General features: G+C 40.9%; 1 protein-coding gene and 1 long non-coding RNA gene across 2 annotated transcripts in view; one reads left to right on the plus strand and one right to left on the minus strand.

The window, feature by feature from the left end:
* LOC117555350 overlaps positions 1-2,355 on the minus strand; it is a 61,890-nt gene extending 59,535 nt beyond the window's left edge. The window contains exons 1-2 of the long non-coding RNA XR_004570389.1: positions 2,286-2,355; positions 1,533-1,640 (exon numbers count right to left, since the gene is read on the minus strand). This is a non-coding gene — a long non-coding RNA (uncharacterized LOC117555350). The remainder of the gene's footprint in view (positions 1-1,532; positions 1,641-2,285) is intronic.
* Positions 2,356-2,701: 346 nt separating this feature from the next.
* LOC117555351 (calcium uniporter protein, mitochondrial-like) lies at positions 2,702-22,887 on the plus strand. Its single transcript, XM_034230213.1, has 8 exons — positions 2,702-3,234; positions 17,963-18,032; positions 18,190-18,357; positions 19,419-19,523; positions 19,660-19,817; positions 19,976-20,179; positions 21,598-21,714; positions 22,603-22,887. The coding sequence occupies exons 1-8, from the start codon at positions 3,127-3,129 to the stop codon at positions 22,678-22,680; spliced, it is 1,008 nt and encodes a 335-aa protein (XP_034086104.1). The 5' UTR covers positions 2,702-3,126; the 3' UTR covers positions 22,681-22,887.
* The last annotated feature ends 1,512 nt before the right edge of the window (positions 22,888-24,399 follow it).

Consider the following 24,399-nt stretch of genomic DNA (forward strand, 5'->3'; position numbering starts at 1 on the left):
AATTCCCTGAATTTTGCAACCCTAGGTATGACATAAATAAAGTCTGAAAAATAAATGAATAATGCCTTCTCCACTTTATCATCTGATTTAATAGAAGAAACCAAAACGTTGTCAGCGGGGTTCAGAGAGAGAAGAAATGACTCAATTTGCATCGGCTCATTTGAGTAGACATTCTCTTTAATGGCCTTAAAGAGGATTAACATAAAAAAACAGGTCCACAAACAGTTACTCCTTATCACAACGTACCTTGCAAACAACACACTGTATTGTAGTATATTGAATTTATGATGCAAAACTACACAAATGTTCTTCAAAGTAGACACTATGCATAGAAAAGATTTTCCTCACATGCATTTCCTAACATTCGGTCTATATGCTGTAAAATGTATTATCTCTTCGATTTACACACGGCATCTATTGCACGTCTGTCCGTCCTGGGAGAGGGATCCCTCCTCTGTTGCTCTCCCTGAGGTTTCTCCCATTTTTCCCTTTAAACTGTGGGTTTTCTCCGGAAGTTTTTCCTTGTACGATGTGAGGGTCTAAGGATAGAGGGTGTCGTTTTTCTCATACTGATATTCTGAACAATCTGTGCTGTTGTAATTGCTGTAAAGTGTCTCTACTGTAGGCTATTTTTATTATATGTACAGCACTTTGGCTCGACCAAAAATCGTTTATAAATGTGCTATATAAATAAAACTTGATTTGATTTGAGAAAATGATTAATATTTGTGCTGAAAGCAGTTTTCTAGATTTGTTGGGCTTAAAGGTTGGTAGGTTAAAAGACAACCAGATTGTTGTCTGTTGAGCTCAGTTAAACAGATATTATTAACCAGGCTCAGCTTGAAAACTGCACAGCTTATCTGTAAAATGCTTAAATATTAATGAGTGAGCAGCAGTCAATAACGCCAATGGTATTTTAAATGTGATTTTCCTGACTGGCATTATGTCCACCATATGATGGCTGGTCATTTTGTGGATTGAGAGCCAAGAACACATTCCTCTGGTCCACTATTGACGACAGCTGAGGGTTCATTGATTGGTTTGGAGGAAAAGGACAAACAAGTCCATACCCAGAACTCAGGGAAGAATTTGGTTTGTGTAAAAACTAAAGTCAGACTGATTAAATGAAGCATACACAGAAGTTCTGAGCCAATAAACACTTACAGGTTTATGTATTTTAATTAGAACTAATGTGCACAATGAGACAATGAAAGAGAGAAGCTGATTGTGCTTTCTTTATTTATCCAACTCCACACAAACACTTAAATAAAATACTTTGCTTTCTCTAATGTGAGGGCTCGAAAGCTTTTAATTTCAAGGGATATTAAACCAAGTAGTTGCCTGACAGGGTTTAGGCCAAAACTGAGGAACTGCGATATCAGCGGAAGTATTGGGCGTGAGGTACAATCTCTGAGTCAGACTTACACTGTGTATCTTTTTATGACTTGTCAACAGTGTATGGTAGCAAGTAGTGCAGGATTACGGCAACATTTTATAAAGGGAAGGGAGCATTTGCTTGTTTACTGTCTTACCAGGAGTTGAATGAGGGGGTGTTCAGTTTCATCTTGCATATCCATCTTCACATCGACTGATCCTGGACCTCAGCACTCCTCACAATCACAGACTCCTAAGCAGGAACCCTGATACAAAATACCAACGTATTATATACAAAGATATTTTCATAATCAACACAGGTGTTTACAGTCTGCCCAAATCAGTACATATTTGCCTGTGGAAGAAACGGACATTTCAATCCAGTAGTTTCACAAAATGTGTAGTTTTCACAAAAATAACTAAAAACATTGCCACACTGTTTTCGTCCTTGTACCATAATGTATGAGGCTAGCACTGGATGTGAGAGTACTTTAATGAGGAATGTCACTTTTGACTTCTTCTAGTGCATAGTAAGCAAAGCAGTGCTATTATTCCAATGAGAAATGGGTGATTTTTCTAGTTTGCCAAACAAGGCTTGTGAAGCACCATTTGTGGACATTAGATACCAATACAGTTGATTATTGAGGCATTAATAAAAGTGAAAACACAACAAAAGGACAAAAAACGATATAATGTTAATAAAGTCACAAAAGTGCAATTTACTTAAAAATCCAAGATGGCGGATATCACTTATTTCCCACTCTTGGCTGGAAGTTGTATGGCAACAGTTAATGATTCAGGACAGTTAACATGTAGTTTTGTTGGTTTATTGAACTGTTTAAACAATAAAAACACAATGGTAGGACATTTATAATTGCAGGTTTCATCAAAAGATAGCCGACCTAGCTTACCTTTCATGAAGGCTAATTGGTATTTGCCGCAAAGCAAAGGCAGGTGTGGTGACATTTCTTCTTCTTCTACGACGTTTAATGGCGGTTGGCTACCAACGAATAGGTGCATTACTGCCACCTATTGGACTGGAGTGTAGAGCAGTACCTTGGCGGGGGAAAAAACATATAAAATACAGTTAATTATCTATATAATTATGGTTCTTGCTCTTAAGAAGGGTGAATACATTGTCTTATGGTCTTCCTAGCAGATTTCCCAAGGTTAGGCTGAGGTTTTCATTAACTAACCCTGAAACTAATCTATTGTCATCATATGTGTGGCAGTTTATCCAGACATGTTTGACAGTTTCCGGTTTATTAGTCTGCAGGGTGCCTGCCAATTTTGTATTTGATTTCCTGTGTATCCTATTCTTAAACGTGTAATGACCTTCTCTTCCTGGTGAAATGTGTAACATGAAGACCTCTGAGGGTCCTCCAGCCTCAGTGTTTTTATAACCCTCTGTACATGCGCACTCTATACTTGGATAGGTTGTATTGGTCATCCATGGTTGGGACAGCACATCACGTGCAGCTGCTCCCTGCTGGCTGCTTCATGCTAAACAGAAAAGAAGGGAAAAGGGAAGAAGAGTTTGGCAAGGACGGTGACCGTGCATGTAGTCAGGAGGAGGAGGAGGAAATGGTATGCAGCACAGGCGGGGCTGTTCCTCCCTCTGTCCCGTAGCTGTTTTTATTTACAGCAAAAACACAAGCCCGTTTCCAACCGGAACTCCGGGCTCCGAGGCTCATTTTGTGGAAGTCTCTCCACACGGTATGCCCGAAAAAAGCTCCTAAACACGGGTTAACGATGGCGTCGGTTCGGATGGTCGGCAAAGTTACGGCGAGACTTTTGAGAAGTATTCAGCCTCTTCACTGCAGTGTCAAAACTACGCGTCCTGTTACATTTCTTCACAAGGTAAATTCATATTTTTGTTAATTACTCTAATTCGTCTTGCTTATGTTACACCAACATATAACTAACTAGTTAACTAAACAGTGTTTGGGGTTGACTAACTGGCTTCCTGCTTTCTGAGCACAACAATGTACTTTGGTACACTGGGGATTGAATAACTAACTTCAGTAATGTGAGGGCACTGTTTTAAGAAAGATTGATTTGATTCATCTCTAAAATCAGATGAAAACTTAACAGAAAACATTTGTTTTTAATTGTCTTGCTTGAATGTGATACATTGTTCACAAGCGCCTCTAATACTCAGTGGAGAAAGGCAACAACCGTGTCACTGTGCTCTCTATTTCTGTGTGATGTAATTTAGATTATTCAAGAAGCCTACATTACCTAGCTCCACTGTGGTTTGAAAAGTGACTGATCAAGCTTGAAGGGTATGGTGGACCGATCATTACTCTACATTATTTTATCACAGGCAGTGTTTATTCGATTACTCCTCCATGGAAGCCATTCATGGACAACGACACCATGATTAGGTTGCTAAATATAGCCCTATCTTTAAGTATAGACTTGCTTTTCTATAGACAATCCCAAGAGACATCTCTGACATTGTTATACTTTGCAGCCTACAGCGTAAAGGTCCATATTGCATTGTATCATGAGCTGGAAATGTGCATCATCAGCTTGTATCAACACACAGCACCATGTCCTAGCCATAGCAAAAGATGCTGGGTAAATGACCTCACATATCATTGTAATGTGTGTAGTGCTGCATGAAGTAAAACCCCTGATGGCATCTCATCTTGTAGTGTGGTTCTACTCATTTTATTAATGAACTGTTAAATTGGACATTTAAACCTTTATTTTATAACCCATTTATCATCCTGTGCAAGAAATTGCAGAGGTCAGCTAAACCGTGAGCAGACTGATCCCAAGCAGGCGGCGGAGTCTTTGCAAGTGCAAGAAGACCAGGACACACTGTAGTGCTAAACGCCAGCCTCGACACGGAGTGAATATTGATTTAGAGTTTGGGGGATGGGGGATTATTTCTGTTAGATGGGCAAACTGTCATGAGTCACTCTGCATTCAAGAATGACTAAGATGAGCTCTATTTTTAGACCGAATCATATTTAAAATCCCAGTGTCAAGTGTTATTGCAGCTACACACTGACCAGCAAACCCCATTTGGACCTTTACGGCTAAAGACACTTAACACAGCCCTTATTTCAAAATATCTTATCTTATCGTATCTTATTCATTGGTCTGTCTCGTATGGTCCAAATAGGTCATATTTTTCAACCACATATGGTTATGTTCAGGTCACTGCTTTTATGTTGTGCTATTCCCATCTTTGACTTTATTTACAGCGGAAGCAGTGTATTTAGCAAGCTTAAATATATGCAACAAGGGTCAATGTCTTTAACCCAGAGGCCACCATGATGCACCCCATAATTTACAGAGTGTGCAACAGCCTGTTTTCTATTGAATAGACAGGTGGACTATCAAAAGGGTTTATTCAGTGCTGTATAATCTGATGGATTAATTAAAAGGAGTACTGGATACAGAGTTGAAAGCGCTGCCCTGTTTATTCCTATGGAAGTTGGCACATGAAGCTAAAGTTGCTCGACTCTCAAGTACAGAATGATCCGGATTCTCTGAGGTCTTCTTTACTATTTGGCCTATAAACAACAAGCACACTTTCAATTTCCTTTAACCCCGCCTCCATGCTACTCCTTAACATCCGTTTCTTGGCTCGATCTAATGAATGGAGAGAAAAATCCTTGAATTTGGCATTTAGTGCATTTTACAACTTGTGATACTTAGTCTCAATAAAGTGTTGGTACTGGATTGTTGATTTAACAGAACAGAATAGAAATTACATGCTGATTTACAGAAGTTTCTTTCTTAATGTAAGTCAATGGGAAAAACTGTTCATGGCAATTAAGTCACTGACACGTAACTTGTGATTCCAGTGTTTGGTTTCTACAAAACTTTGCTTCAACACTTGACACAATTCGGGGGACTCGAATAATGTCCTTACACAGGTTTATTTAAAAATATATATATAAACCGGGGGTATTTCTCAATGTCGAAGAAGGCTGCTCCAGAGCCACTATTTCAAGGATACTACGTCATCGTGTCCCGCCGAAGGACTGTTCCAATGTCCAGGATGCTGGGCATTCTACCGAGGTCGGCGTCCTTCGTTGCGGGAAATTTCGAGGCTGCACATGTGTATCCTCCGCGGCCTTAAAATCCCCACAATGCTTTGCGCACGGACCAATTTCCAAGATCTTTGGCGGAAATCGCGCTCCATTTAAGGCGGGGCCTCGCATATGACGCACACCTGTTAGCCTGTTCCACCATTCTTCGTTTTCCGAGGGATTTTTGCCTCGCTTCTGAAGGACCTGACTCGGTGAAACATGTCCTACCAAGGAAGCGTCCTCGACATTGAAAAACACCCCGGATCTAGATATTGTAAAAACACTCTTAGGTCAGGAGTGTGTGTTTTTAAAGGAGTGGCTGAACCACAGCCTGTTTTGAATAGGCTGGTACAACACCTTGTTTTAAGAGAGCCTTTGAAAAGACAGATAAACACTGCTGCATACAAAACCAGTTTTTGGAACCAGAGAGCAAGTTGTCAGTTTTATGAGATAATTTAGGAAGCCGTGTTAGCCTGGGAAATAACAGGGATCACTTCAGAGGCTGTGGATAAGCAACTGAAAATGGATTTCCTCAAACATAAATTGAACAGATGTTATTTCCCTGCTTCTATACCATCGTGTAACAGAAAACAACTATAGTCAGTGTGAGTAGTCACAAGTTCAAAATTGAGCATACATTGTCACTACTCTCACAGCAGCTTTTGTAGGTAGTCAGAGAAAGTGTAATGTCACATTATTGTAAATGATTGTTAAATAAAACATCATCCACAGAAGGTGAAACCCCTGCCAACATCTGCTGTCATCTTTGCAATGCTCTCAGCACAAGATTACCACTTTGAAAACATTTTCAAGGCAAACACTCTCACTTTCAGGAGAGAAGCCTTAGGGAATTTGTCTTGTATATCAGTGAGTGATGGAGATCTCAGAGAACACACTTATTTTTTACTCACACCATTGTAATGCTACAGGTGTAATGAGCTTGAACTAAGCAGCGCCGGAGTGCTGAGAGAAACGTAATAGACCTGCCAACCACTCAGTGCAGATACGTGTAACTGATTTTGTATTGAAGCAGCCCGTCGTTGTCTGTAGTTACAGGAACGTGTACTAGGAACGCTCAGAATTGTGGAAAACACACTAGTTTGCATTTTTTAGATGAAGCGAGGATCAATACCACTTTTGAGCATCCAGTAAGAAAAGGTTAAGGAAGCAAAGGGTAAGGAGGGGGAACACTATTAGCATAGCTTCTTCATAAGTGAAAAAAGATGCCAGTCTAAAGCTTTCTTGTATACAAACCGTGTTTCCTGCGTATCTAACCTATATCCCCCAATAGGACCCTTTTTAATATTCCGACCTTTCTGCAAATTGCTATGCACAATGACTGACGTATGGTATTCAAATTCTTGTCATAAATCGGTAGTGAAGAATACCCCTGTGACTCCTGGATGTGTTCCTGACAGCTACTCACTGTTACAACACACAACATGTAAAACATACAGCTGTGGATGTGTTGAAAGGCACATGTATTCCATGTTTGACAGAGATGGACTAGCAGAAGCAGCTTAGCAGGTTAAATGTACTCCTAACATACTGTACCTTTCTACCTGATGCCCAGAGATGATTGATATGGATCACTCATTTGACTGTGGTGTCATTGCATACCAGCTATTTCCAAAAATATAACTCTGTTGCTTTTAGCATGGAAAAACAACGCTGCCCATTGTGACAACAAATCATGTACAAGCAAGGTTTCCAGAGTCAACAATGTCAAATGAGGAGGCAAAAACTATGTTGTCATAGCCGATACTTCATAGTTTGTTCATAGAGTGCTGAAATGATAAGAAAACATATGCCTGAAATGGAGACAAATGACTATTCCAGAGAACCCGTAACCCCAAAACGTCAAGATAGCTGGAACAAGCATCACTTTGTCAGTGACGGTTTTGTCTGACAATTTGCCGTCTTGCCCCTTTTATTGTGTGGCCCCGGCATTATAATGCAAGATAGAAGTGGTTTCATTCCAGCGAGCATGACTGCCAGTCTCTCAGCATCAAGTCTGGCCACGCCACAGAGACCATACTTTATGAGGGCAGCGTATCCACAGGAATAGAATAGGAATGAAGCTCTGGCAGCATGTGACATCGCCCGTGGGGAGTCTGTCAGACTTGGTTTTTTTTCTGTTCAAGCTCTGGATCGTGGGACCACTGCTGCTGCTTAGTATGGAAGAACTCCTCATCACAGCTGTAGTGGGAGAATTCATGTTTTTGACCCCACACAGTGAAGCATTAATGAGTCCTAACGTGAGTTAGCATTTTTGATCTTCCACTTCCCTTGTCTGGAAGTCGGTGTGTATTTGATTAGATCCCTGAAACAAGTTCAATTGACAAGATGAGGAGATTTTAATGTTTTGTACAAACGCGTAAAATTACCTTATATACGTATGGATTTTACCCGTTATAAAAATAAAGTCGCTATCAAGTGGCTAATTGAGAATACCTATTGTCACCATGCAAAACACTAGTCAGCCTTTAAGTTAGTGGTCCTTAGAGTAGTTAGTGTATAGCCTAATGCATGGTTTTTACATCCGCCTGATCTGATTGTATTCACTTTACTTAATTACCTTTTTGTCACGGGAACCGGTACAACGCTAACCAAATACAAAACCACACCTCTATTTACACATGCTTCCAGCTCATCACTTTTGTTGCATCACATATGTTTTCTGCTTCTGTACCATCAGCTGTCCAGTAAAGATGAAAATGCCAGAAAAAAATTGAATTTGTGTGAGGGGAAATGTAGGCCAGATGTAGAGGCAGCTGAAGCCCCTGTGACTGGAGTGCATTCAGAACACATCTGGAGGTTGTCTGGCTCGCAGTGTAATCAGATTCAAGGCAGGTTATGCAATTTATACACAAGCCACACATTCTTCCTCCTGTTTCAAGCAGGATTTGCAAAAAGCTACACAAACCCCTCTCATCTGTAAAATGACAATGGTCAATACTGCAGCATTCCTTCCCCGACCTGCTACATGTTGTATTGACCAGACACTCTCCTCAATTAGCAAATTGCACATTGACATGTGTAACAGTTGGATAGCTTCAGTGCATCTGTCCTTCTGTGGAGTAGGATCTAGGTAAAGAGCATAAGGTAATACCGGGCGAAAATGGAGTCTTAGTTTTCACTCTTTTGCTAAACTCAAACAGATGCTGGCTGTTTGAACCTGGGCCTTTCTGAGTAAAATCCATCATTTATATGACAATAAGAATGCAACAGTTAACATCTTTGCATGTGTATCTCATCTGCAATATCAGTCACGTAGAGATATCTGAAAACCTCACCTCTGGCAGAGCGGAGGCACGCTTGAGCCAAGGCGTTATTGATTCCTTTTAGAAATGCGCATAGATAAAATGCAGTGTCAGCATAGTGGGTCAAATAAAAAAACATACATTCTTGACCTAATTTTATCGTCTGTCTTGTCATCAACACATGCTGACAAAGATGTCACTGGAGGTCTTAATTATAAAAATCCCATATCAAACCTGTTAAGTTGTAATGTGCTATATTACATGACAACATATTCATTTATTTCCAACTCCTTTGACTCTGCCTATTGTGTCTTCAAAGAGGCCCTTTTGGGATTGCTGGGGTTTTCCCTTTCCTCTAGTGTGTTATATGGTTTTTGTGAATGGTCCAAAAAATCCCAAAGCTCCACAGGGAGTATCTCAGAGCCGGCCAGCTAACCAATCAGAGCAGATAGGCTCTGGTTTCAGACACGGGGTGAAAAGAGGTGCTGCAGCACAGGCAGTATGAGAAAAATAAAGCAGGTTTTTAAGAGTAACGCATGTAAACATGTCACATGTAGAGATACAAATGATGAAACCTGAAATGAGCAGAATAGGGCCTCTTTAAATAAGTTGAACTTTGTTTCTAATCCCACAAGCTAGTTATTCATGCAGTGCCCTTCTTGTCCTTGCGTGACCCTGCGATGATGCGTTACTCACCGACAGTAGGTCTGACCAAAAGGGACAAATGATTCACCGAAGTTCAAGTTTGAATTATGTGTGGAGCTTTACTGCAGGTTGAAGAACTGTCAGCTGATTTAAGCAGAGAGGACTTGGGCTCAGTAAGAGAGAATCCTCCTCTCATGAGTTTCTTAGGAATAAATAAAGACTTGCCCCTGCTTATCATCCTGCACCACCCATCCTGTTTGCAGTGAGACACAGATGAGAAGTTAGTTCAACTACCCTCTTATCGTGGAAGAATACATATTAGAAAAACTATCAGAAACTTTTTTGGGCCTTCTTGACCAAACATTCCCAACACCAAATAAATGAAGTCCTCGCATTTAATCAACATTCAATTAAAAGTAATACTGTATTCCTTAGTTTCCGTCGTTTTTTTTACCCTTTTAGTAATTTTTTCCCTACCAAACATTTCATTTGTCCGATTTGTATGAAAAACGTGTTGCAGACAGACCTCGTGTTTCCACTGCCTTCATCCCTTTATACTGCAGTCACCTCCATCGCACCGTAGTTCCTCTTTGTGTGCCATCTCGACTGCATCATTAACTGGGAAGCAGAAGACAAATGCTTCCATGCAAATTGTTTTCATGGTACAGTGCTCGGTGCTCCTATGACGGCAACGGGAAAGAATTCCATTTTCTCTTCTTGGCAGCCTTCGTCTTTCATCGCAGCCTTACATTTCGGTCCTTTACCACCCTCGCTCAATTTCCTCTGCTTCCTGCTTCAAGGCACGCTTGCAAGATATTGTTAGTCATTACATTATTATCTTGGCTGTTCTCATACGCTGCACTTAACCTTCAAAAAGTCATGTGCACTATAATTCCAATACAATCAATTTGTTTGTAGCCCATATATTATCTACAGCTTGTTTAGATAAGTGCCATCCAAAAGAAGTGATTTTTATTATATTTAAACTTGACACAATTCATAATAAAGGGCCCTGCTTGGAGACTGCAGTGAAAATGATCTGCTTGTCATCATGATTGATAACTAATTATTGCTCGAGCGAGAAGCACTGACTTGCCTCGCTGCAGAGGAGGGAGATGGCAGTTTGTCGTCATATTGCTCATTTCCCCCCCCCCCCTCTCTCCCTGTAGGTATGGCATAAATAAGAAACATACAGCTTAAGGGGTAAATATACTTACGGATGGTTGTTTTCACAAAGAACAGCTGGAGCAAATCATTTTCTGTCTGCATTGTGAATATTGATTATTGTGTTTTCTTCTAGTCTAATTGGAAAGTGTGTTCTGTTTTGATAAGCAACAAATGTTCAATTGTGCAGCCGGTGGTGAGGTTATTCCTCATGTGTTTCTGTCTTGTGACGGAGCATCAGAGCGTGAAGCCTGTGTTACTGATTGCTGTGCGAGTTCTTGTTCAGGCAGCACAGTCTTTGACCTGCGGCCCTTTGTTAGGTGCTGAAGGTTTATGGGTGTGTCGGCCCCTGCATGGGAGTAGCCTAAATGAAACCATAGATCATATGAAGCACTGTCGTTGGACATTTCTAATCTACTCTGGTAAATGGTAGACCTGCACACACCCGCTGAACTGTCTTGCATGTGTGTGCACGGCTTATAGTCTCTGTCTACCTCACTTCTTAGGTAAAGATTATTGACTAGTCAGTATGCAAGAAGATGCATGACCATAATTTATCTTCACACGTAAGTGGTGTAATCATGTCAATACTACTGTTATCACTAACAATTTTATCGCAACATAAACTAAATCTTGGGCACTTCCTAAATTGGTTATGCAAGTAATTTAGCATTGTATGAATATGTATATTTTTCTTTTAATTTGACAGGACTCTCGGTTTAAAACGTAAAGGTCCCATGTCATGGCCATTTCTACTGATCATAATTCCATTGTTGAGGTCTACTAGAATACATTTACATTGTGCAATGTTCCAAACTCACATTGGTTTCTCACAGCATCTCTGTATAGTATGTGTATTCACTCTCTGTCCTAAACGGCTTGTTGGAGCTCCTGCCCCCCCCCCCCTGTGAGCCCAGTGGCCGTCTGCGAGACAGCGAGCCACAGCGAAACCCAGCCCGAACACACACACACACACGCAGCCTCGCCGCATCCCGCCGTCTCAGAGAGGAGAAATCGGCGGAGCTGCAGCTCAGAAAAAAGATTGTGTGTGTGAGGAAGTCCGCGGATTGGTCCAAATGTAACGGCTCCGCGGATGTAACGTAACGGCTCCACGGATTGGTCCATTTGGGTATAGAGTGGCGAAGTCACGGCCATCTACTTCCGCCCCATGGGACCTTATTTCTGAAAAATTATGTATTGAAGTCAATGGAGAGAGAAAACGTATCTTTCGATCCCGTTTGAATTGTGCCATGAATTACATATGATGTTTGTCAGTCTTAAAAAATCATTTCCATGTAAAAAAAGTTTGTCATAAAACTGTTGAAAAATACGCAACTAGAAAGACTACAAATCCCAGAATCCCGGTCCCGCATGCTGGCTCTTATGGAACCGACTAACTCCCCTTGTGTGTATGTACAGTTCTCAACATGCACAGACTTGTAGTGATTTTCACCTCTTTTAATACTTTTCACTTCATTCTGAAAGAAAGAGGTGAAATGTGCCAACGTGACGGCCGTCTTGGTGTGTGGTGCGAGACGGGAGATGTAGTTCATTGAGCGCTTCACACAAAGAAATGTGTTACTTCAGAGTTTTACGACACATTTTAATTTTTTTGACTTGTAAAATTATCTTTTAAATTGACAAACAACATATGTGTAATTCGTTGCACAATTCAAACGGGATCAAAAGATAATCTTTCTCTCTCCATTGACTTCAATACATGATTTTTCCGAAATAAGGTCCCATGGAGGTCCCCCGGAAGGGGAGGGACTTCGCTTCTCTATGGCCACGTCACTGTACCCAGGAAGAAAAAGAGAAATCTCCAACGAGGCGTTCTGGGGCAGCATAGACAGGTATTTTCTGTGTTAGAGTTTTACTCGCTACAGGGTGTACTTTGAGGGTTTGTGACTCTGCAGACCGTTTACATGCAGAAAAACCTTCATAACACACAAGGGGACGGGTGATAACCAGAAAAGCATGACATGGGACCTTTAAGTATTTCATTAAGGGTTGAATGGAGGGCCATCATTCTTCTTTGTTCAGACATTGACGATCCCCTCAGGATTTAGCCATATGACTTTTGTGATTACCTGACTTTCCTCTAGCTCCACCATTAAGTTCCACATTGTTGGTATTGTATCAGATTTCTCCCCCGCCTATTAGATGTACTGCCATGAAATGTGATTACTCTGAATTCTCTGCTCGGTCAAAACTTTGTGTACAGTTCTTTGATTTATGTAAAAACACTTGCAAAATAAATGATATTCAGCTTAGCCGTACTTTGTGTTTTATTGCTACGAAGCAAATGTCAGTACGTAGACGGTAGTTATCATTTTAGTATGCTAATGTTAGCATTGATCTGAAAGCATTACATTACATTAAGCTGACGCTTTTGTCCAAAGCGACTTACAATAAGTACATTCGACCAGGAAGACACAACCTTGAAGAAAACAGAATCATATAAGTACTGCTGTGTTGACACTTTATGGTACAAGATTATCGCTGTTGTTGTGTGCCAGTGAGTTCTATACATTTATAACAGCATAAGATTTTCCCCACAAGGCTCATTAAAGCATTGTTGCTTTTGCTCCTTATGTGTCCATCATCTACCACCGAGTGTAACAAGGCCAGGTGGCTCGGCATGCTTTTCTATAGTCTGTTACTAAAACTGAACTGTAAGGCTCATCCATCACAAGACCCTTGGATGTGTTCGATTGTGTTTGCTATAAATATATCATTGCCAAATTGTTCTTTGACGTTATTGTAGTGCTATGTAGATCAAATGCAGCTGCCACCTAAAGGCGGAGAGGAGTAAAGGTCAGTCAGTGTTTCTAATGCAGTGTCAGTAATAAGGGGGCCGGCGGCATGACTTTGGAAATGAACTACTATCCATCACACAGCTCTCAAGTCTCATTATGTGCCACACTGGCCACGCTGTGCTGATTTAGAATAGCACTGCTATGTGTGCACGTAGCATGAAGACTGCCTGGACTCAGTCAGCCGGTGAATTGACGCTGGTCACTGATCTCACACACGTATACACACATTGAGCAAAGAGAATACTACTCCAGCTTCAGCGCCATATCTGCTGTTTTCACAGTAGCAACGTGATGCAATGAGCACAAATGTCTCTGAACTCACTCCCTTGGTAAATTACTTGTATGTGAAGTGTTTTCTGATGAGTGACATGGTATAAGCATTTTCTTCTCATGTGCCCACTGTGTGTGTTGGCTGTCGGCGCCTGCGTGCTCAGTTTAATGAGGCGCTCTGGCTGCAGCGGCTGGGGAGTCTCATAAGATGCAGCTCCAGGCTGTTTAGCATACTGCTAATGTGTTTGCTCTCATAGGTTAACTAAAAGGGGTCACAGCATAACTACACTTCTTCAGGTATCAGGGATGGGAACTGTTCTACAAAAAGGCAATATGATGACAATGAGGTATATCAAATTGGCAGCTGTCCCTTTTAATGTCTGTTGATTGTCTGCCAGGTGGTCCCTGACATGTTTGCCAATATTGCAAATCAATATTTGGACATGCTTTTCATCTGTATGGATTTGTGGTCAATGTAATGAATGACTTTGCTAGTGAGGTATTTCATTTACAATTTAGCCGTCAGACTCTGTCCATAAACCATCTTTTAAATAGATTTGAACCGTATCAAAACACAGAAAGAAGGTTTTTCTTCCATGATATCTAATATAAACTGCACTGTGTAGAGATGTTGGATACCACTTACCATTCTGTGATGATATCCATTTGTTTGACATGTTTTATTGTTGTCAAAATATGAACATACATCCCCTAAAAATACTTTTCCCAGTGTCCACGGGGAGCCGGTGTGCTGAAGCGTTGGTGATCGAGCGCTCAGCTGTGTAACAGCAGCTGGACATCTCACACAAACTGAACAGATACAATGTTGTCGCATTGGGATCACTTTGTTCTGCTCTTTTTGGGGAATGGAGAGTATTTATAAAATCATGTTGTCCTTCACAGCGTGGTCAACACTTCTTTTTATTATGCTGTTCCATCTCCTGGGCTTACCAATGGTGTTTGGCTTCATAGTTTATGTTACAACACACAGCCTCTGCTCATGTACACAGTTACCTATTGCTGAATTTGAGTGTTTTTAATGTTAAAGTCCTGCTATCACCTACCCAGTGGAGTGTTAGGAGCATCTAGCCTTAACTCCCATCATCCCAAGGCCATCTGCTTTTCTCAGCCCATGAAAATGGATGGCTCCCGTTGCTCTTTAATGTGATATTGATGGAGCAAACTCCCAACTGGAGGACAAAGGGGTGGGTGAGAGTGGCTTCCATATCCCTAGATATCAGTCGGACCCCTTTGACTCTGAACAGGAAACGCTGTGGAGGAATCCGTTTTTAAAGTTCAAAAGGCCCGAGTGTTTCAACACCAAGAAGCCAGTATTCAGAGCTTTATAGGAAACTGAAGTATATAATATCATAAATCAATTATATTCTGAATGTCATCATATAGCTGCTATTAAAGTGGCCCTATTATGCATTTTGGGGGTTTCCCTTTCCTGTAGTGTGTTATATAGGCTTCCGTGCATGTAGATGGTCTGCAAAGACTGAAATCCCAAAGTTCCCTGCAGAGGGAGTTTATCTTCCCCCCCTGGGCTGTGGTTTCAGACAGAGGGTGGAAAGAGGTGCTGCAGCACAGGCAGTTTGAAAAAAATAAGGAGCTTTTTGAACATTAACCCTCCTATTGTCTTCGTTTCCCCCCCTTACTTTGGTGTTCACGGTCAAATTTGACCGGCCCTGTTTTAACTGCTATTACATTAACACAGAAACCATTCATCATCACCAAATTTCATTTAACACCCTTTCAAACTTTAAATATTGTATCAGACTACTGGTATACATGAAAAACTGCAGTAAATATACAAAGAATAGACACTGAACATGTATTGCGTGTGCCAGGTGTGATCCATGTGGGGGGATGGGCACATAAGAGCGGGAAATGTATCAAATTGTTCTGTGTGTTTGTGAGTGCCAGGTGTGATTGACATGGGGGGGGATTGGGCACATAAGGGGAGGGGGGGACACACACATCTATAGTATGTTAGGGTGACCAGACGTCCCCGTTTTCCGGGAACAGTCCCCGTTTGTATTGCCCTGTCCCCAGTTGAAACTGTCCCCGGAAATGTCCCCGTTTTTTAATATGCGTTAGAAACACATAGCAACGTGAAATAAAACGTTTCATGTCAGGAAACACTGGGTAAACGGACTGTGGTCAAGCCAGCCCCCACTTCGGAAAACACAGTCAAGCCAGCCCCCACTTCGGAAAACACAGTCAAGCCAGCCCGGTCTGATTGGGGTGCGCAAATATCCTATGCATTACGGTAGAGGCCTGTAAAAACTGCCTTCAAAATAAAAGCGTTTACTCGGTCAATAACAAATATACCTAAAAAAACACACGAAACATATTCATATATACTGGAGCTTAAATTAAGAAATATGTACTATATAATGTGATCAATAATAATTTAAAACAAACTACGTATAACTACCACATTATAACTGAGTGAATTTAAAATGTAAGTATACAGTTATGAAGACATATCTGACATTTCCACTGGGTGACTCATTTCAATTGATGTTGACACCATCTCACAACACTCCTAAAATAACATTACTTTCTGAAGCACAATTTAAAATGTATGCTGTTTAAAATCTCAAATTAGATCTATTGTCCATCTATATTTTGATTATTATTTAATGGAAACCGTCCATAATCAAAGAATCATTCGAAGTCAATCAAATACTTATTTCACTTCAGGGTGATAGCAGGAGATCTCATCTAGTCACTCAGAGAAAATCTGGACAATCTGAGTTTCAAAATAAAAGACCTTTGAAGTCTCATATATGAGCTATTGTCCTTCTGTTTGTATCCAACAGTTCAAATGTTCGAATTACATTAAACCAGAATTATCCCCCTGTTTTCTTTAACAGTGAAGAAAATTGGATATGTTAATGAGATATTGACCGCAAAACTCAAAATGTCCCCGGTTTTAATTTTGAAAATCTGGTCACCTTATAGTATGTGTGTGTGTGTGGGTGTTTGTGTGTGTATTTGATCTGATCCGGATGGTTACTAATTCCTTTTCTTTATGTCGGTCATTTTTGTCCGGGAACACCATGGGTGTTACAAAGTTGACTAAATCATTCAAAATTCAATGAAAGTGGTGATCAGCAATTGTATATGTTCAAATGTCTACTGTGAAGGATATCATGAAGCCTTAATGCAATCAAATGTAAAACTAAAAAGTTATGATTGATGAAAGTAGTAAATCGGTCAGATTTGACCCGAAGACAACAGGAGGGTTAAAGCAGTAAAAATGTCACAGTAGAGGCACAACATACACATTTAAACCAGAACATGTGCATAATATGTCATCTTTATTGCTGCCATTGTGATTTAATTTGCTACATTTGCTTTTATTGGTTCGAAACTATAGAGATATAAGGCTGACTTTCAACAGTAAAGTTATGTGATTTGTAGCAAGTCCCAGGGGCTTGTTGTGGATATTTTAAACTCGTCAATACTGTGAAGATGTACAATGAGAGTAATCAATAATAAACTGGTGAAAGCAAGCAGCGTTGTCTTGTTGGTTATTTATTTGAAGCTTCAAATGGTACAGGTCTCACAGAGTATAGGATAGTCTGCAAGAGTGTGCGCAATAGTCACAGAATAGCAAAGCTTATATACAAGATAGGGCGGGCAGACAGTTTTATGTGTAGCTGTCGAAAGTATAATGGTTATAAGCATATAGAAGTTCAAACTTAGTGTGAAGAGGAGTATCAGCATAGTCTGCCAACTCAGCCCTGTGGCCTTGAAGCGCTTGAGATTAATGACCCTCTTTAGAGTATGCAGAGAAAACAGCACATATGAAGAAATGGTACAGTAGTGTTAGACAATGCTTTTAGAAGCATTTGGTTTTAGCATATAAGGTAACATAAGAAATGTCCACTACAGGCTTTAAATATTGAATAGAAAATATGACTGCATGTAAACTACACAATATGACACCCCAAGAAGTGCAGTACAGAGAAGAACTCCTGCTGACTAGAATAATGAGCAGTGCTCTATGAGTGCCCTCTTGAAAGTACTTTTCATTGAGATGAACACATTTCACATTTCATTAAGCATTGATGGTTTGAATGTAATTACTTTGGGGCATCCACAAAAAGTAAACTATTTAAAGGGAGTGTCAAGTGTTTCAAAAAGCATTGTTATTGAAGACATTCCTATTAACCTAGAGCGAAAACCAAGACCAGGGAAACTCAATTGATGTGGATCTATTTTCACATCCTTCATTTCAGGATGCTCCTTGTCTGTTTACTCTGTCAGTTCACTAAGGGAGGGGTTTCATTTTGAGTATAGAGATCAAACTGACGTAAGCTGCTTGTGGTCTTTTTGTTTACTACTACTTTTTCTTTTTCAGGTTCAACAGAGGTCGCCCCTGCTTGGAAATAGCCCAGCGTTTTTCTACAGTACACTCGCTCCCTCCAGTGGTAAGATACAGCTACAACATCAACATGACAACAAATTGCAATATGTCACACATCTGTTCCGTTTATGTCTTTACAATCACTACTACTGGGCAAAAATACATGTGTGGATGATCTGTATACAAGAAATATAAATGGTTTTCTCCTCTTTGTGTTGCAGACTTGTCTTTGAAGTACAAACATGGCCGATTGGTTCTGGAGGTGCCATTGCCCTCCAGAGATGAGATGTGTCTGTTCTTCCTCAGACCCATGCTGATGAGCGTGGGAGACCTGATCTCAGATCTGCAGAAAGAGGACCCTGGGGCCAAGGCATCCATTTTGTCCAAGGGTAGGACAACATGACAAGTGTTAGCTACGCACCACACAGATGGCATTGTTGAGCTTGCAGTCAGTGAAGTCTGACCATTTTGTATGTAACCTGGTTAGACAGGTTATTTGTTAGAAGTGAACGTTGAAGAGCAGTCTTGAGTGGTTTGGCACGATGCCTGCAAACAATATTTTAACAACCCATTATCTTATTTTCTATACAATGACTAAGCTGGTATAGTACTTTCTTAATGTGCATGGGTCATGAGCATGAGGTGCTTTCACTTTTGAAGAGTTTTTCACAAGAAAAAAACAACATTTTAGAAAGAGAACTTTTTTTGTCCTGTTTTCTAAAACCCTCATTATATCCTGCCATTATTGCAGGCTGATAATCTGTTTTAAACAAATTAAATGTTCTGTGCTCCTCCTCAATGCTTCCAAATGCATTTGGACTTTGATTAAACTGTCAAACAGGCAGCACTGATCAAGTATCAATCCAGTTTATGTTCCTGCATTGCCTATTTTTCGCCTCAAATGTTTTCAGAAACATATACCTCTTAGCTGTAAGATGAGAATGTTTGCCAACCCGCTGTCGAGTTGAAAACAGTCGAGCTAAAAGCCAGCATCACCCGACAACTTCTAATTGTACAGCTAAACAGTCCAGCGCTCCTGCTGCAGAGCATTTGAAGTAGGGGCTGCTTCTCATATTCTGCTGACTGGAAAAACCTGCTTTTTATTCTCTGTTCAACAACACTAGCTGGCACATTGTTCAGAAGCTGCTGATAAGTAGACGGGTTTCATTCAAGGAAATAGGACACGTTGTATTTGAGTTGGGCACATCTGGTATTATATAACATTGGAATCATCCTCATGTGTCTCATTCCTTAACAAGACCTCCAGTTTTGCAATGATGAATAATTGTCTTTGCACTCTTTATGAAGTTTATTTATGATGTATGGTTATTCAGCTTTACTGTGCTTATTTTGGTCATCTACCAGGAAGCCTTTTTTGCAGTGCTATAAAAATATGAAGTTATATGATTGAGATAAAGTACTGAGTTGGACATCTGTCCTCTTCTGACAGATGGAGAGTGCGTAACCAACACCACGCTGATACACGCCCTGCTGGATAAGGACTTCCAGCTCGTCATCAATGATGCCGTTTATAATGTCGTCTCTCCTGAAAAGGGTACCACGCATTTCTGTCCTATCAGATGTTTTCTGCTTAGCAATTATAACTTTGGCCAGCTGATAAGCAGACGCAGTTATCTCTCCCGTCACGACTCATCTTAATATCCCACCCTCATCCACTCTGTGTGTTGCAGTGGCTACCAGTGAGCAAGCCATGGAGATGGATGACATGAAGCATGTCGTGCATCTGCTGCACACGGCACTCCACATGCCTGAACACCACATGCTGAAGGAGAGGCAGCTGCTGGAGAGACAGGACGTCCTCAAACAGGAGCTGTCCCCCCTGGAGGAGGTAGTGGATACGTCTCAACATCTGCATCTATTACACCTCTCTGTCTCCTTGTTACATCCTTGTTTTTGCAAAGGAACAGATGCCATCTCTGTCCTGTTAGTTCTGTTGGCTGTTAACCTCCTCCTCCTCCTCCTTGTGTCTCTGCCTGGCGCTGACAGGTGAAAGCTCAGCTGTCCTGGTCCGCAGACTTCCACAGCGCCAGGGTGGTGTGGACCGGCCTGGCCCTGCTGTCTGTGCAGGGCGGGGCTCTGGCCTGGCTCACGTGGTGGGTTTACTCATGGGACGTCATGGAGCCCGTCACGTATTTCATCACCTACGCCACCAGCATCGGAGCCTTCTCCTATTATGTCCTTACCAAACAGGCAAGTCTCAGGGAATAAAGACACACACCTCTTTCTCTTCCTGTTTCCAACTCTGTTTTGATACAAAGGAAAGGTTCAAAATGTGTCCAAACAATATCAATGTTATGTCCGTACATACAAAATGAACTACAGCCAGCAGCATTTAGATTAGCCTAGCATAAAGACTGGTAAACACTAGCCTGGCTTTGTCTGACGATAACAACATGTGCTCACCAGTAATAGACATTGTTGGTGTTGTATGTGAGTTGAATTGCCCACCGCCATTTCCTGTCTCTGCTGCTTGTCTGTCAAACTCACTTTGACTGCACTACTCAAGGAAGTCACTGCGGCATTCCTTGAAGTATCTTGGCACGTAACGGTAGACCATAAAACCACATTTCCTTTTTAGATGTTGGTTATTGTATGGATTAAAAAATCTAGATTTGATTAGGTGTATTATGATATCTAAGGACAGAGCCAGGCTGTTTCCCCTTTTACAGGCTCTAAGTGAATTGCTTGGTAGCTGTTGGCTATGATTTCATATTTCACTGACAGATATGTTAATCCTTTTACCAAACTTTTTTATCTGCGACACTCCAACCTGATGCTCTGCTGTACAAAATCATGCGTATGTGTGCAGCAGGGTTTCCGTTAGCCGGTAATTACCGGTTTTTAGCTGGTAACATTTATTAAAAACCGGTAAATTCAAAACCTGCCGGTTAAAATGTCTGGTAATAATTAGGAAGGCTCCGATAGATCGGCCACCGGTCATTATCGGCCGATATTCACTCTTAATAGTTTGATCGGTGCTCTCTATAAAGAACGATCAGGAGAGCTGGATCTGATCGATATGGACATAAACGCGAGTGAAGTATAACCGGACACGCGAGAGAGAGATCAGATCAGCTGCTGCATGATCACCTGAAGCCCCGCCCACTGTTTAGCGAGCTGCATGAGAAACTGACGGGCTGTCAGGAGAGAGAGAGAGGGAGAGGGGAAAAGAGATGATCCGTTTCTCCCGTGTTATTATTCAAAGTTAATGTAAACTTTTGAATAATGTACGTTATCTAGGCTACTACAAGTAGTTTGTTTGAATGTAATAATTATGTTGTTGGTGGAATCATTTATTGAAAAATGGATCTGAATTTTTCGATCTGTTACGATTATAGACTGAAGCAATATAAAAATGAGCCCCGTGAACTGAGTTTTAAACTGAAGCATATCTGCTCATAGTCCGGTAATTACCTGCTAACGGAAACTCTGCTACACAACTCTTACTATTATTATTGAAATATGACCGGTAAGTTTCAAATTTGTCCGGTAAAATAAATTCTGCCCGGACATTTGACCGGCGAGAAAAAATCCTAGCGGAAACCCTGGTGTGCAGATGTGTTTTCCTCTCCATATTGATTTTAATCCAATTTGATTTTTTCCCTCAGGATTATTTATACCCAGACGTTAAAGACAGACAGTTCCTGCATTCCTTTTATAAGGGGGCCGGCAGGAAGAAATTCAACGTGGGAAAATACAATGAACTGAAGGATGAGCTGGCTGAGGTTGGTTGATTGGTTCACTTGTTATAATCCAACATATGCAGACACTTAGGAGTCACTGTCATCCTCACTGACATGTTAAGGGAGGCTTGTGGCACAGTGGACTAGTGCGTTGGTGTTGGGATCAGGGGGTCACAGGTTCAAACCCCACTGCAGTCAGCATGTCGTTGTGTCCCTGAGACACTTCACCCCAAATTGCTCCTGTGGGGATTGCCCACAGTATTGAGTATGTAAGTCGCTTTGGATAAAAGCATCTAACAAGTGACATGTAATGTAATGTTAAGGACACTTCGAAAAGTAGGAAGAAGAAGCTACAGTTTAACAATGTCATACTTAAAACAGTAAAAGAGCAAAATTACAAATCAGAAGAAAATCTACAGCCATGCTATCATCTTCGTAGGGCAAGTGCTTTGAGAAAAATGCTTATGTTTGCAATCTAATGTGCTAACAACCACAGTGTTTCACTTGCTTATCATTAGCAGATTAAATGGTTACAATGTTAGTCATATTAGTTCAGTGTATTAGCATGCCAACATTTACAAATAAGCACCAGAAGCAGAGTACAGCTTAGGCTGATAGTAAGTCATTAGTTATGCTATACAAACAACATGTTCGACCTCATGGTGGCCCTAAATGAATAGTTAGTGAGTCATAGGTCAACACATGTGTCTGAACCCAAATGTAATGCAGTCCATGCATTAATCATTGGGTCATTTAACTCAAAACTACACTTAATGCTACAATGCTACACTTAAACCTAATGCTGCTAGTGAGGCTAAACACAAGTTATAATACATTTAAAGTTGTTTAAAAATGTGCCTTCTAAAAAATCAGCTGAATTGTTGGTTAGATTATTAAATGGTTTGTGTGACTGTGTTTTCTGTGCGCCAGGTGGAGGAGGACCTGAGACGTCTGAGAAATCCGACTCAATTTCACTTTCCACTCGAACAGATCCAGCCGAGGCCATGAACGAAGCCAAGCCATGAACAATGGTCACACTCAAACACTCCAGAGCAAAAACAAATATTCTGCTTTATTTTGATAATGGTGCCTTTTTACCAGGAATCCATGCTATTCTGTGTTTTCTTTACAGTCTTGATAATGATGCCAATTATGTCTTTGAGAAAATGACAAACACTGACGACTATTGAATTAAAAATAATTGCCCGAACATCAGGAGAATCTCTCGTCTTCCTTATGTCTTATTGTGGAAAGGTTGTACTTTACCCTTATGTTGTGTTCGGGTCTCCCGTGACCCGTTTCAAGTTAAAATTATATAATAACTACGCTCTAGTTTGTTGTATCGGAACAAGGCTTCATGCTATCCTCCACAACAGCTATATAAACAGGGGTGCACATAACTTTTTTGCCCTGGTTCTCAAAGGAGCACCTGGAGATGTTGCTTGGTGCTCATCCTTAAAATGAAATAAACCGTAACTTTTGAGGGGGTCTTGACTTTATTTGCCAGACACACGGCACTGAACACACATGCAGAGGTGAACACAGAACACACATGCAGAGGTGAACACAAGACAACATTAGCACGACCAGTAATCCTACAAGCTGTCATCACTACCCTCCTGACTGTTCTCCTCACTGTCTTCCTCTCTGTCAGACATGGTAGCTGATGATGTAGGCCTACTACTTTCTCTCTGGTTGAGTCTGCGATTAGCTGCTTGTTTTGGGTTGAAAGTCTGTTGTCATCTTAGAAAAGTGGATGTAATCAAATAAGTATGTGAACATAACCAATAACCTACCATAGCCAATAACAAATTAATGTAACTTGTTTTATTTGTGTTGTTCATTCATATCTTATTTTACTTTAACATTTATTTATTTATGCATTTTTTTTTATCTCCAGTTTTAAAGGATATCTTTGGTTACTGTCCTATAGTATACATTGGAATGATTTAAAACCTGTTTATCCCAATAATTACAAAGGAGTGCCTTGGAAATATGTGTTTACATAAATTGTGACCAAACCGTTTGAATTTAGACTAAGAGTCCTTTACCTCACTGAGCTGTAGTTAACTTATCAGCCTCTCAGTCTGACTGGAGAGGACTCTCCCTCCACATTATTGTAGAAACATCTTCTTCTTATCTCCGTTAGAGCAGCTAGCACGGCACCAGATTATAATAACAACAGCTCTGGTACCACCCTCCCTCTCTCCCTCGCATTTTGGCTGTGAGCTGCGGGCGCCAGATAAGCCAACATCCCCCATTTTCATCACTTACAGCGCCCATCGTACAGGGCAAATTAAAGGTGGAACCGGGGTGAAAAGGGTGTTACATTTACTTAATTGTGAATATTGTTACATCAAGGCCAAAAATTAGGATGAGCCCCAACGGTCAAAATGTTTTTTTTCCTCCCAGAACTGCCAGCGCAGCACCTCCCCAGATCTGGCGCCCTAGGCGAACATCTAGCCAGGGCTACGGGCCGGCCCTGAGTTCATATCATGGTTCATATGCAACTCGCAAATATCTTTCTCTCTCTCTCTCTCTTCTCTCTCTCTCATCTCTCCTCTATTTTCTCTTTTCTCTTCTCTCTCTCCCTCTCAATGTTGGTACGCAAATGCGCTTTGTTTCAAATGACCCGGTGCTATTTTTTTGGCGGAGGTGCACCTGCGCACCAGTTATGTGCTGCCCTGTATATAAACACTACAAAACAGATTTTGACACTTTTTGCCA

Source organism: Gymnodraco acuticeps, unplaced genomic scaffold, assembly GCF_902827175.1.
Source record: "Gymnodraco acuticeps unplaced genomic scaffold, fGymAcu1.1, whole genome shotgun sequence".
Lineage (NCBI taxonomy): Eukaryota > Metazoa > Chordata > Actinopteri > Perciformes > Bathydraconidae > Gymnodraco > Gymnodraco acuticeps.